General features: G+C 26.4%; 2 protein-coding genes across 2 annotated transcripts; one reads left to right on the top strand and one right to left on the bottom strand.

Moving 5' to 3' along the window:
- Positions 1-1,540: 1,540 nt before the first annotated feature.
- On the bottom strand, positions 1,541-2,808 carry LOC113559320 (THAP domain-containing protein 2-like). The gene is made up of 4 exons (XM_026965003.2): positions 2,512-2,808; positions 2,181-2,416; positions 1,963-2,082; positions 1,541-1,892 (listed from the first exon to the last, which is right to left on the bottom strand). The coding sequence occupies exons 1-4, from the start codon at positions 2,583-2,585 to the stop codon at positions 1,720-1,722; spliced, it is 603 nt and encodes a 200-aa protein (XP_026820804.1). The 5' UTR covers positions 2,586-2,808; the 3' UTR covers positions 1,541-1,719.
- A 1,311-nt stretch (positions 2,809-4,119) lies between these two features.
- On the top strand, positions 4,120-10,560 carry LOC113557923 (SWI5-dependent HO expression protein 3-like). The gene is made up of 3 exons (XM_026963461.2): positions 4,120-4,436; positions 10,009-10,092; positions 10,452-10,560. The coding sequence occupies exons 1-3, from the start codon at positions 4,120-4,122 to the stop codon at positions 10,558-10,560; spliced, it is 510 nt and encodes a 169-aa protein (XP_026819262.2).
- The last annotated feature ends 4,284 nt before the right edge of the window (positions 10,561-14,844 follow it).

Below are 14,844 nucleotides of genomic sequence, written 5' to 3'. Positions count from 1 at the left end.
GGATTATTATTATGACCCAATCGACCTCTCATAAATCCAAAAAAAATTTCTATTGCATCTTGGCTTAATTTGTATGTCAGAATAAATTTAAAATGTTGATTTATTAACAAATCCTTTGCTATAGCTATAGTAGATTTTATGGATGCAGCAAAACCTAATATGAATGTTTTTCTTTTACTTTTCCACAGATCTTGCCCAGTAGCTGTCTTCAGTGAATACAAATAGTCAATATTATTTTTCATTTTTGTTTCTAAGTATTGAATATTTTGTTTATTAATTGGTTGTTTAAAGCCTTTTGCATATGGGTTTCTGGAATTCAAGAAATCAAAAATCTCATCTACAACCCTGATGAATCTTATTGTTGCATCACAATTTTCAAAATCTTTTGAGGTCTTGGATAGAAATTGTAGAGAGTCTGCGACGGAACTGCTAAGTGTTTGAACTGCTAACTTTACCTTCATACTATTGCTTTTCCAATTTATATGTGAAGAGTTTATCTTGTTTGCCAATTTAAAGCCCATGTCGTTTTGCAGTTCAAATAATTTATGAATATATCTCCATTCAATAAGACTGTTGTTTGAATCTTTAAATACTCCTAGTGTTCCCAAAGCATTCCTAGCTAATTTAACATTATGGCATGCATCAGGTGTGAAATAAACATTAGCTTTAGTTGAAGTTATCGAAAAATCAGACTTGATAAAATCAAAAGGTTGGTCTAGATCACATCCTAGAGTTTTAAAAGTTGAAGAATTAGCATATGCTCCATCACAGGTGACTGCCACAACATTAATCCCAAATTTATCACATTGGGTAATAGCAATCCTAATTAATTGAGCTTGTACATTTGATTTAATTTTATCTACAAACCAATACCCAATTGGCCATTTCCATTTTTGTTTTAAGCTAGACAACATAAAAACTAAAACCTCCGTTGACTCTTTTTCACAGTCTTCAACTGTCAAACTATTACCATAGTCACAATAACCAACAAACCTTAAAAAATTTTAATTTATAAATTTATATCTAGTTATAATATATTCAACTATGAATAATATTTTCTAATAATACATACATATGACTAACTTTATCCCACTGAACTGATTTTTTAATACTCATGGAGTCTAATATCAAACAACAAAATTTGTCTTCTTTGGGAAATTTACCTATTTCTAATAGGACATCTTGTAAAATACCAGTTTCAGCATTTATATTTGATACCCAATTTCGTATAGCACTTGGATTAGGCAAAGAAATTGAAGTCCTTTAAATTACAATTTATTTTTCAAAATTACAATTTCTGTAACTCAAATATATAATTGTTTCAGTTATTGAGGATATATACCTACCTAACATAGTTATATGCTTTTGGAGAATAAAAATAAAGTGTAGTTGCAAACTTTTTTACTTCTTCGCTGTATCGCCTTGCAGTAGGAGCCACATTACCATTATTTATAATATCTTTTAAAAAAACCTCAGTAAAATTTTTTTCAATTATATTAGTAGTTTCTCTATCAGTACAGGATCCAATAGTAGACATCAATTGCTGATAAGAATAATTTTTATTAATAAAAATTACAATATAGTTTATTAATATATAAATATACAGTTAAGTTTCACTCATCCGGTAATCAGTCATCACTAATCACTAGAGGCATTTCACATATTATAATAACTTATTAAGTGTGTACTAAGACTAAGCCAATCTTTCTCAGTTAGCATTTACGTAAATACCTCAAGTGAATTTATTTTTGTGTTCTGCCTTCTAACCGTTTGTTGTAAAAGTTTAATTCGCTTTTTGAGGTTGGCTTTTTTTGGTGTATCAAACAATTTTTTTTTAAATTTTCTTTTAAGTGTTGGTGTATATGTAGGGGTATGAGGTGACTGGCTGGAATCTGCAACAAATTTAATACATGACAAAGCATTATTGTATATAAATTAAAATTGTTAACATATTTAACTTACTAGGTCCAATAAAAGTCAGATCGACAACTTCATAATTACACCCAGCATTTTCAACACCAGAATCAATAGGTAAATTAGGAGAAGTAGTTATTATATTAATTATATTTGATGAAGAAGAAACTGTAGATAAAAATGTAATTTACTTAATATAGGTAAGTAGTAGTAATAGGTAAGTAGTACAAATACAACATTGAATGTAAAGAAGAATTTAATTTTACCTGAAGAACTATAATTGTGATCAAATTTGTTGCTGCTTAAACATTTTATTGCTTTTTTGGAACAATCGAAATTGGATGGTATAGCTGTATTTTTTAATATAAGTTTTTCGGGGGCTTCAACAAATTCACTTTTATTAAAATGGAGACTGCATAAGCGTGAAAATTTTGTTGGAATGAAGTTATCTCTTTGGATAGAGTGCACCCATTTTTGTCTCCTTAACTCATCGATTGGAAATCTATAATTAAAAACAAAATATCAAACACATTATTAAAAGTGTATTTCAGTAGAGCTAATTATTTTTGATAACTTTTTTGTAAAGTATTTAGTTACCTAAATAATTTTGTAGTTGAACCAACAACCCCGTCCTTGCTACTGCATCCATCAGCACAGCACTTATATGGCATAATTGGAAAAATAGCATAAAAATATTAAGTCTCAAAACAATATACCTATTGCAAAAAACAGAACACAACAATACTGTCAACAGTGTCAACTACTCAGTTTTGAGTTTTCACAGTAGTACAGTACACAAGTCAACAGACAACAACAACAATTGATAAGGCAAAATCTACATCGGCCTCGATTAAAATGGCGGATAATAACTTCGCATATTATCATCAGTTAGCAATCTAGTTTATTATACATATCTGTGTCTGTGGTAGTAAATTTGCCGCTTATCACTTTTGATAAAGCAATAATCACCAAACCGCGTTATGGTATTATCTTATTGTCCACATATTTTGTAGAGTAATCACATTAGTCTTGTAGTGTGGAACATCTTAAAAGCATAGACTTGTATAAGTCTATGCTTAAAAAGGACCTAACTAAGTAACAATAGTAATAACTAATAAACATTTATTTTACATAATATTCATAATATCAATTTAAGAAATTCACTTTCAAGATGATAAATTAAAAATAATCATTATTTTTGTTATTTTACTATTAAATATTTATTAATTAATTATAAGTCAGAAATATTAATAAAAAGTTATTCAATTATTTAATTTAAAGCATTTGTTATGCATATTATTTGACTAGGTAGGTATCTAATTTCAAAAATTATTAATAATATTAAATAACTATAATATACTCTATATAGCCATTACAATCATTAATTATTTTGCTCATATCAAAAAAGATAATCGTAATTGGAAATTAAATGAAAGTTAATTATGTAATTTCATAAAAATAATGATACAATAATTATACAAATGCAAAGCAATAAATTATTACTTACTGATATAATAATTTTTTTCTGTTTTAAAAACAAAATGTATCAATATAATATGAAATAAAGTTGTACTTTATCATCAATAATATCTACAGAGTACAGGTAGGATCACAAAAAATCTTTGTTTTTTAGTAATATTAATTATTAATTTATTTTTAATATTTTTAAATAGTTAATATGACAACGTAAGAGGAACATAATAATACATTTTTAGCTTTTTGTCCGAACGAAAATATTTTTATTGATATATATAGAAAAAAAAAATGTAAATTGACTCCAAAAAGTCAAAATATTTTGAAAATCATACTTAAACCCATATACTGTGTAGTATTGGTTATGTTACTTTTTGTAGTTAATCAATAGAACAAACTACATAAATAACAAATAATATATTATCATTTCTCTATAGGTTCTTTATTAATATTATACACATACATTCGCATCATACATGATGTATTTTTAAGTATACCATATTATTGTCCATTGACAATACAAAAGCCAAATATAAGTTTAGTTTACTTAGAAAATATGATAAACCAAAAGTAAGTTTATGTTGTAAATATAGATTCTTATATATTAATATTTAGAATGTAGGTATCTATGACTACTGCCTATCAACAATTGTATTTACATTATTATTTATCACAAACTATTAAAATTTTATTATACTATAAAAAATAAAAAGTTATAAGCTATTTAATATTATGGATTCTCCTTTGAACATAGAATTAAACAGAATAATGCAAATTGTATTAGAAACAATTAGAATCAATCGATCAACAACAGTAGACGTATTATTAGATGCTTTAAAATTAAATTACCCAAACGTTAACACCATTCACTTGCAATACAAACTCAATAAAGTAATTCGTGAACTGAAAAATGAAAACGTAATTCATGAAATCAAAAAGCATAAAATAGACTTTGGTCAAAATGTTCATTGTTGGACTCAAAATATGTTTTTGATTGATTTGAATATAATTCAGTGCCTGAAAGTACTTGATAAACTTTTAAGTGAAATGTAGGTTTATTAATAAATATTTTTAATGGATTGAAGATAAATTTTTGATGGTAATAATTTTAAAATACACATAAAAAAATAATAACTTATAAATAATATAATATAATACTTTAATTCATATTTAATAAGTAGGTAGTAGGTACCAAATATAGGTTATATTATAAGAGATAATGTAATACAAAAATAAGAAGACAAAGAGCCGGAAATTTAGTAAGTAACAGGTATTTTTATAGGTCCTAATATCCTACCAAGCTTAAAATTAATCAAGAGCCAAGAGGCTTTAAATTATTATGTGATTTTTAATCCTAATAAAAATATATATCTAAAAAACATGGTGAACTTAATAAATAAGTATTTCTTATTTTTAAAACAAAAATTTGAAAATGCCTTTTCATTTTTCTTTTATTCCTACTTGACATTATAATATAATACATAAAATATAAATATTCTAGAAAAAAACTACAAAACTATTGAAGTTAAAACATCTATAAATTAATATAAGAATGTAAAAATAAGGAAAAAATATCATACAATTGGTAAACAATTTCAGACTTTCACTAAAATTGAATTAGTTATTATTTTACCTTTAATAATGTACTTGAGGTCATTAGGATCTGAATTCATTGTATGTAATGCAATCAAAAGCTCAGCTGGACTGACTAGAGGATTTGAGTTTGAATAGTTTTAAATGTTTTAATGCCCAAAATTATGGGTATACTAAATTACCTTTAGTTAAAGAAACATAATTAATTGTATTAAACATTAATCAATTAATAAATTTTGGTAACTAAATACATTTGTAAACCAATGTAAATGTTTACAACATTTGGATTTAATTTTATTAGTTGAGGTAAAGCATTCAAAATATATTTCTTATCCAAACCGGATATTGTTGGTAAGTAAGTACTTATTAAAAAACGTATTTCAACTAACTAATTTTCATATAATTTTTTAACTCTTTATACTAACTCTGTTGATGGAAATCCTATAATAATACATAACATATTTATTCAATGTATATTTGTAATATATTTTAATTATATTTAATATCTAAAAATTTAATTATTATTATTTAATGTTAAGTTATTCTTTTGGATTTTGTATATTTTTTTAGTATGGTGCTGAACTGTATTTAAAAACCAGTATTTAAATATTACAGATAATTAGCATTATAAACACATATTAAAATATATTTTGTATTATGTTTATGTATCAAATAAATACAATTATTTGATAATTTAAATAAATGTATAATTAAATTTGTTTATTCATAAATTATTAAAAAAACATTATACATACCAAAAGAAAAGTCTGAATTGAGCATACATTAAAATTTTTAATCAGCTTCTAGAAGATTGATGATTCATGCCATTCATGGTGTTCTATTAGTTAGCCAAATTAAGAAAATACATATTAGATTACTCTGATTAATAAAATATTACCAAGATCAAAGAGAAACTTTTGAATACCTATCTAATTATGTAATATAAACCTATATATACATAATACTGTATTATTTAACAAGTTTCAGATTATAATCACCAATATGGTATTATAATATTATACGTATACTAGTATTATTATGTTTTTATGTAGATACAGTAAGTATTCTTATTAATATATTAAATAATTTGAAAGTTAAATATATTTATGCGACTAATATATTATTATGTAATAAGAATGCACATTTATTACATTTATGTACAGACACAAAGACACAGGTATAAATAAATAATAATAATACAGTAGACGCCGCTTATAAGACTCACGGATGTAAGGTTTAGTCGCTTATTAGACTCAAAATCGTCTGGAACGGTCCGGACGTATAAAAATACATTAAAAAAAAAATCGGTTATAAGACTCAAATTTCATAAAATAAATAGTAGAAAATAAATTTTTTTGGTTATAATTTAGAAAAAAATTGGTATTGAAAAATTAAATAATATTCGTGTTGATTATTTCTAGTTTCTGTTGGTACCTTATAACGTATAATCATTTTTATCGCAGATAAAAGTTCACATTTACCGCAACGATTGTCGTTATATTTTCGGAATATTAGAACAAAATAAAAAACAAACTAAATTTTTCAAATTTTTTTCAAAATAAATAATAAATACATTATACATACATCCTTTATAATTTTTTATTAATATATAATTTTTATAATATTTTTATATGTAATATTTACCTATTATAATTTTAGTTTTTTTTATCAGAATTATTAAATTTATTCAATAATAAGTATGTAATATGTAATATGTGTTAAAGTATTAAAATTTAAGCAGAATATGTAGTAAAATAAAATTTATAAATACGTAGTTAATTTTTTTTTCTACTTCGCCTAAAAGATTCATTCGGTTATAAGACTCACTTTGTGCTGGTCCCAAAGTGAGTCGTATAAGCGGCGTCTACTGTAATTTATTTTTATTTATTTAATTTAATTTAATGTATATATGAATACTGAGTCGAACTGAAAAAACATATACTGTAAAGGTAAAGGTAAAGGTAATAAATATTAAAAATAGGTTTTAAATTGGTTAAACTTTACACTATATACTATACAATATATTGTTAATTGCTATGGAAATTTATACAATGACAGTGTTAAATTAAATTTGAAACAAAAATCTTTTAATATTAGCGGCATAAAACATTTTATTTTATTGACCAAGATTAAAAACATAATATTATTAACAAATATTAAAAATAAATACATTTAAAAATGATAATTTTATTTTCAACATAATATAATATATACAAACCTATATAAACAATTAATATTTAATAAACAATAGTTATTTTATACAATGTATACGACACTATACGTATTACTAAATATAGTTTTTAAATTAGTTAATTTTAACAAATTTTTAGTTTGTATCAAAACTACTAGAGTTCGACAAAGTGTTTGATTCTAACTTTTTTCATAATTTAAGCGTTTTTTTTTTGTGTATTTATTATGAATGAGATTTGCACTGGGCATTACTGAATCCCTGAAAAAAACTCACAAATTAAGAGTTGTGTAACGTGGCTGATACCTGCATTGAGCTTGAAATCAATACCTATGTATAAAAATCATAGTTGTTGATCGTAATCGTAATGCAAAATAAATTGCACAATAATAATAATTATTGCAAATAATTAACAATTATATTAATTTAATTAGCGAGTTTTTGTGGAGCTTGTTGGAGGTAATGAAAACAAACGATACGAAGAGATTTGTTTTAAAAAAATTATTATTATAGGATACAAGAAGACTAAGATATTGAAAAAGTCGTTTAGTGATGGAGGAAGTATTTAAGTTACCCATTAAACAATTTTGATATAAAATTATTGGCCAAACGATTTTTAGTAAATTGTTTTTACTCTCGGTACCACCGCGAAAATGTGCTTATTATTTGAATAAATGAACACTAGCACCTAGAATAGATTATTTGATAACATTTTGTTTATTTTTTAATAATAATTCATTTTTGTAAAAATATTAGGTAAGTAGTTCAAAGATAATAAGTTTTAATTAATTAAATTTATTTTTTTATAAAATTAAATTGCAAATTATTGTTTATCTAGAAGTATTTTGTTAAAACTATTTAATATCATCTTATATAGGTAAAAATCTTATTTTTATTCGAAAATTATTGTTTGGTAAATTGAACACATTCCAAAAAGTCATGTTTAACTATTAATATTTTGTTATATAATTTTAAATGAAAGGACGCCAAATATATTAACCTTATAAATAAACGCGATTTTTCTATAGTTTTTATCATTTTATGTCATATAAATAGGTAAACTTTATAATATTATCAAATACATAATAACTTATTCTGTGGAATTACTATGGCGTTAGTATATACATTTGAGAAGAAATATACGGCAATTATATGACAAAGTCATATATTGTGTATACAATAATTAATAACGATATGTGATTTGAAATTATGAGATCTGTGAATAAAAATGTTTGTAAGTAGGTACGGTATTTGGACGAAAAATACGAACTTTTTGCCAAGATCGTATAGTCTTAACCATTTTATAACCTGGCAGCACGCGGAACAAGGGTCTTCGAAGACTATACCTAATCTATAGAATTTAAAAGCTTTTAGTTAGTCAAATTTTTACAAGTCAATACAATTTTTAATTGTAAAATATTTATTAAATAATGAGACAGATAAGAATACCTGGTAATTAGTATATACGTCACACGGTACATCATATATGATGATTGATGAGTAATGTATACGATAACGATTCGTGATATATATTTTAAAAAAAAATTATCGCTGTCCCTGGGAGTGCCTGACAAAGAGTTGTTCGTGTGTCGGATGCGACCCTTGAGCCTTAGGTATTTTCGAATTTGGAAATTCCAACTATAGAGCATTCAAGGTTAAATGAATCACTAACGCTGAATTTACAAAATGATTATGTATATAATATTCTTTTATTATAATGTAGAGTTCTGGACTAAGAAATGTAGTAATTTCAATAGCTGTGACGTCGAGTGTCGGTCACAAACAATATAGTGTCAATGAATATAAAGACTGAGATATATGATATATGTGTACAGTTCGTGTTATGTATACCGGAGTCGGTATTAAGAATTAAGATCTCGAATAAGCAATCTGGCTCAGTGGGGGGGGGGGGGGTGATATATTTAAAACGTGAACCTATGCAGTGGCGGCGCCAATGCCTGGCCCTACCAGTGGCCCTACCACTAACCTGGTCTTAGACATAATAATATAGTCATTTTTCATAAGCAGAAAATCTGAAAATATTAAATAATGGTATTTGTATTTTGTTCACTGTCTGTAATTTAACAATATAAATACTTTTAAATTATATTTAATATTATATGATAGTTATTGATAATATTCTTAGAATAAACATAGACCTGTAAACTATTGATAATATATATACACACTACACACTTTTGATTATATGGGTAAATCTCCGTGCATCTATAAATAGATTCAGTGGGACAGTTATTCTGTGCTAGATTATGCTCATTATCAATTATTTCTAAAATTATCATTCATTGTATTGTTGTAATTTGCACTCATGTTATATTAATTAATAATATTATTCGTTTGTGAAGTGTGCTCTGTGAAGTTGACAGTACCAAGTGTATTCAGTATTGACATATTGTCTACCTATATATTGTTTTATGTGTGTAATTTATCCAACCGTATGATTTTATTAAAAAAAAAAAATATGTCGAAGAGAAATACAAATAATATTAGTGACTTTTTCATTAAGTCAAAAAAACAAAAAGTTCTATTAACAATATTACTGAAGATGAGTCTGGACACAATGAACCGAAGTGCTCCAGTTTGATAGTTTCTAATCCTATAACCAGGTATTTAAAATTGCCTATTAATTATATATTAAATATTTAAATACCTGTATGTATCTTGAATATAATATGTTCAAGTATTTTATAGGTATAACTCATTATTCAGTATTGACATTGTATATTTTTCCATAATCTATTAGAACTGAGAACCTATACTTTATCACAATGTAATTGTAATTTGTAAGTATCAGTTAATTAATAATTTTTTTTTTTTTAAAGAAATATTCATAATATTGCCATTGAAAGCAATCAAGAATTGATGTCTAGTGATAATGATGATTATGAAAATAACAATTTAAGTAGGTTAGTGTCAATTTAATTTTCTAATTACCTATATTATATTTTAATAATGGGTATGTAATGTGCAATGTGCAATCATGTATTTATCAGTTAAGATCCTGTGAAATATTGAGGTGGGCTTATATGTTTAGTTAGATACATTCCAGTTATATTGTGTTAAATTTGAATTTTATGATAAATAGTTAAATTATTAGTTTAGTAATCTTATAATTTATATAGAATGTAGATATGTAGTTAAAAATTAAATTAATTAAATTTTGATTATTTTTTATATTTTATAATACCTTTAATATTAAGAATTTAATAATTAATGTAGCTTTTATCTGTATTAAGAGAATTTTATTTTTAATATTATTTTTTAGTGATGATTTAAGTGAAGAAAGCAATTGTGAAAATGATATAGAGGTAATTAACAATTATAATGAACATGAAGTAGCTGCAAAATATTTAACAAAACCAGATAGTTTTTGACAAGTACCTGGGCCTAATGATATAAGTCAAAATTTAGACGAGGGTCCTACTCAACACAAACTAAAAAAATATCCAAAAACTGTTTATGGAGTCGGTCAAACAAAACGGATGAGAGGTTTTAATTCCAACTGGTGTGAACTTTATAAATGGTTGGAGTACAGCAAAATTGAAGATTCTGAATTTTGCTTTCCTTTTAGATTTTTTTCCAATAAATTAAAAACAAATTTAGACACAAACTATAGAACTACAGGATACAAAAACTGGAAAAATGCAATGTCTGCCAAAGGATTTCCTTTGCATGATAAATCTGACAAACATAAACAATGTTTAATATCATGGGTAGAATATAAAAAAAATAAAAATAAAAATACTTCAGTATTATCTCAAATTTCAGACCAATATGAACGTTTAGTAATGGAAAATAGAAGATACATGAAGGCAATCATTATTTCATTAGGAATGCTGGCAGTTCAAGGACAAGCTTTAAGAGGACATATTGAAAATGAACAGAGTTTTAATAGAGGAAATTTTATTGAGGTTATGAGTGCCATTAGTAATTTTGATGATGTAGTTAAAACAAAAATGAATGGACCCAAAAATGCAAGGTATTTACATCATTCAATACAAAACGAAATTGTTCATATTATGTCCACCATGATTCTATCTAAGATTTCTAAAGAAATAAATGAATCAGTTTATTTTGCAGTCATGGCTGATGAAACAAAAGATGTATCTAAGACAGAGCAACTTTCTATTGTAGTGAGATATTTTTTCCACGGAGAAATAAAAGAGAGATTTTTAGGTTTTACACCTCTTAAACATTTAAATGTTAATTCTCTATTTTTGCATATAAAACAAGTTTTAAGTAAATGCCAAATTGATATCAACAATTGTGTGGCACAAACATACGACGGAGCAAGTGTTATGCGGGGCCACATTAATGGTGTACAAGCTATTTTTTAAAAATGACGTCCCTCAAGCAATATATACCCACTGTGTAAACCATAGACTAAATCTAGTAATAGTTGATGTAGCAAAAAATATAGAAGAAGCTGATTTATTCTTTACTCTGTTACAAGAATTATATGTTTTTTTTTCTAGTTCTGTAGTTCATTCAAAATTTATTGAACTACAAAAAGAAGTATTAAATACAAAAAAACCTGTAGAAATAAAACGTCTATGCCTAACAAGATGGTCTTCGCAAGTTTATTGTTGTAAAGCTATAAGAAATACTCTTACAATTGTTCTGTTACTTTTAAATAAATTATCATTTTCAACTAATAAAAAACGTTCTCTTGAAGCAGAAGGACTATTAAGAAAAATTGATTTTAAATTTGTTTATTTACTATTGGTATTTGATGATATTCTTTCTCAAATACAAATACTGAGTAAATACTTACAAGATGTTAAGGCTGATATGGCTAATAGTATTATATTAGTGGAGTCTACAAAAAAATACTTTTTGGATTTGAGAAATCTTGAAAAACACAAATTATTTTATAACGAAGCAACAAATATTTCAAAAAATTGTAATATTACACATCCATCTGAAAAAGTTAAACAAAGAAGAATAAAAAAATACCAAAAGAGTTGGAAAAATTTGTATATGAAAATAGCAGTATGGAAAAACAAGTGCCAATAGAAGAAAACGAATTTAGATCGGGAATATTCTATTGTATTTTGGACAAAATAACAAATGAGTTAGATAAGAGATTCGGTGAAAATTCTGATATAATAAGCGGGATAAGTGCTCTTAATCCAGAATCAACAACATTTTTAACATACGACATTATATTTCCTTTTGCAAAAGCTTACTTAGGTGACATAGAATGCCTAAAATCAGAATTAAAAATATTACTAAAGTCCATGAACCGTTATAAAATAAAAAATAATGATAACAACAATGATATACATGTTTAACGTTCAGTCTTTCGATTAATCCGGTGAATCAGTTAATGAGTTAACAGTGCTGTGTGGAGTACGAACGGTTCTATAATAAGTGCGCTTACGTTGCGATATTAGTATTTACTATTTTGATTATTCTTGAGTAACTGTGGACTTTAAATGGACAGTAGAAAGAGATGCCGAAGCTGTTAATAACACTTATGTAATGGGACTGGCATTAAAAGTACATCGACAATTATTAGAAAATATATTGAAAGCCGAAAAGAACGCTGAATGTGAATATGTTCAACATGATTTTAGATTCAGCTACTATATCTATTCTCGTACTACTCCGGAATGTCAGAACGCTGAGGACGCACACGTACTTAAAGTGAGTAATATTTCAAAAATATTTTAAATGTATAATATCTATAGATAAAGTAATAGTAAAATAATTATATTAGTAAATAATAATAGAGTTTTATTTATATTTTTGTATACTATTTTCAAATTTACTTCTGTCTTATAATCACAATAAAGACTTAAAAATTGTTCTGTATTAGTACTTACATTGTTATGAATATTTAATTATTTAAAGAACAATTAGTAAATAATTAAGATTAAATTATTATAATTATTATAAAAATGTTAATATTAGAAAATTCCAAATGTTAATGTTAGCAAAAAAAGAGGAGAATAGGAAACTTGGGACCAGAAAAATTGGAAAAATTTTGTTTCATTTAAAATTTCCAATAGCCAATTAATAATGATGGACAATAATCGTAATAGGTACATTTATTTTTTATTTTTTTATTTTTTAAGAGATAATATACAATCTATTCAATATAGCATAATAAGTATATGTGAAAAGAGTAGTTATACATGAAAAGACTTGATTAAGAAATCACCCTATGGTAACCCTATAAAATTGAAGATAGGAAGGTGGGAGTAAGAAGGCAGGAAATTTATTAAGCAGTGGGTAAGGTGCTCATTTTTTTTTTAATTTAAGAGGTCTCTGCACCATCTTCTTTTTAGCCTCCTACGAGGGTTTTCCGGGAGCGTTAAGGAATTTAGGCTTTGAATCAGAGGATTTTCGTGATTGTTTAGGCGTGAGAAGAATCGTTTGTAAAAGATTACAGATTCTTCTTCTATAGATTTCATACGTAAGTCGTTATGAAGGGTAAGATTAGAAATGTAAGGTTGGGCGTTTGTGATTTTTCTTAGAGTTATATTTTGATATGTTTGAATTTTGTTTAGGTTCGTTTTTTTGGCTGTACCCCAAAACTGTAGTCCGTATGACCAAATTGGCTTTAACAGTGATTTGTAAATTAATAATTTAGTTTTTAAACTTGAACATTTATTATTTGTAATTAAATTTTTAAGTGAGCGGGAGCGAGAGTTTAAAATTAACCTTTTTGATTTGATTTGTTGGTTCCAAGTTAGTCTTTTATCAAGTATGATGCCAAGATATTTTACTGAATTGGACATAGGAATTGGTATATTGTCAACTGTGACAGGTGTGCAAAGACCACGTTTAAGAGAGAAGGTAGTGTGAACTGATTTACTGTGGTTGAGTTTAATTCTCCATTTGGTATACCATTGGGAGAGTAGATCAAGATGGGATTGCAAATTGGCTGAGGCTGTAACTGGATTTTCATGGATCAACATTATAGCTTTATTATCGGCATAATCGGCGACTAGGGTGTCTTGTGAAATGGGTTGATCGGAGGAGTATATATTGAAAAGAAGAGGCGATAAAATGGCTCCTTGGGGTACTCCTGCATTGATTGGGGCTAAATCGGAAGTGCAAGACCCGAGGCGAATTTTGAAATATCTATCTGTTAAGTAAGATTTAATAAGAAGTAAAAGTGGCGAGGGGAGAAAATTACGAAGCTTGAATAGGAGGCCATCGTGCCAGACGCGATCGAATGCCTGGGATATGTCTAGGAATGCACAGGTACAGTATTGTTTGCGTTCGAGTTGTTGAGATGGCATCAACTAGTCGATGGTTTTTGGTGGATTGTACTATGGTTGGTACGGAAGCCGAACTGAGATGGAGGAAGGATGTTATTGGTGATAATATATGGGGAAATGCGCTGAAGTATGAGCCTTTCACAAATTTTTGAAAGGAACGGTAAAAGGCTTATAGGCCTGTAGGAGCCAGGGGAGTCAGGTGGTTTATTGGGTTTGGAGAACATAACGATGTGAGAGAATTTCCATAGTAAGGGGAAGTAAGAGAGTCTTAGAATTGCGTTGTAAATGTAAGTTAATAGTATGATTGCTTTTTTCGGTAGACACTTGACGACTTCTGCGGTTATTAGGTCGAAGCCAGGAGATTTTTTGTTAGAGTATTTTAAAATTATGTTTTTCACCTCGTTAGGAGTGTAGTATTTTGTAGGA

This window comes from Rhopalosiphum maidis, chromosome 3 (genome assembly GCF_003676215.2).
Source record: "Rhopalosiphum maidis isolate BTI-1 chromosome 3, ASM367621v3, whole genome shotgun sequence".
Lineage (NCBI taxonomy): Eukaryota > Metazoa > Arthropoda > Insecta > Hemiptera > Aphididae > Rhopalosiphum > Rhopalosiphum maidis.
The sequence above is the reverse complement of the archived record's forward strand: the minus strand, read 5'-3'. Positions and strand labels throughout refer to the sequence as shown.

Excerpts from the sequence above, each read along its gene's own strand:
- LOC113559320 (XM_026965003.2), bottom strand. The coding sequence starts at position 2,585 with ATGCCATATAAGTGCTGTGCTGATGGATGCAGTAGCAAGGACGGGGTT. Across the intron at positions 2,083-2,180 it reads TCACAATTATAGTTCTTCAG|TTTCTTCTTCATCAAATATA; the intron begins GTAAAATTAAAT and ends TTTTATCTACAG. Across the intron at positions 1,893-1,962 it reads TCTGACTTTTATTGGACCTA|ATTCCAGCCAGTCACCTCAT; the intron begins GTAAGTTAAATA and ends AATTTGTTGCAG.
- LOC113557923 (XM_026963461.2), top strand. The coding sequence starts at position 4,120 with ATGGATTCTCCTTTGAACATAGAATTAAACAGAATAATGCAAATTGTA. Across the intron at positions 4,437-10,008 it reads GATAAACTTTTAAGTGAAAT|AAATATTCATAATATTGCCA; the intron begins GTAGGTTTATTA and ends TTTTTTTTAAAG. Across the intron at positions 10,093-10,451 it reads GAAAATAACAATTTAAGTAG|TGATGATTTAAGTGAAGAAA; the intron begins GTTAGTGTCAAT and ends ATTATTTTTTAG.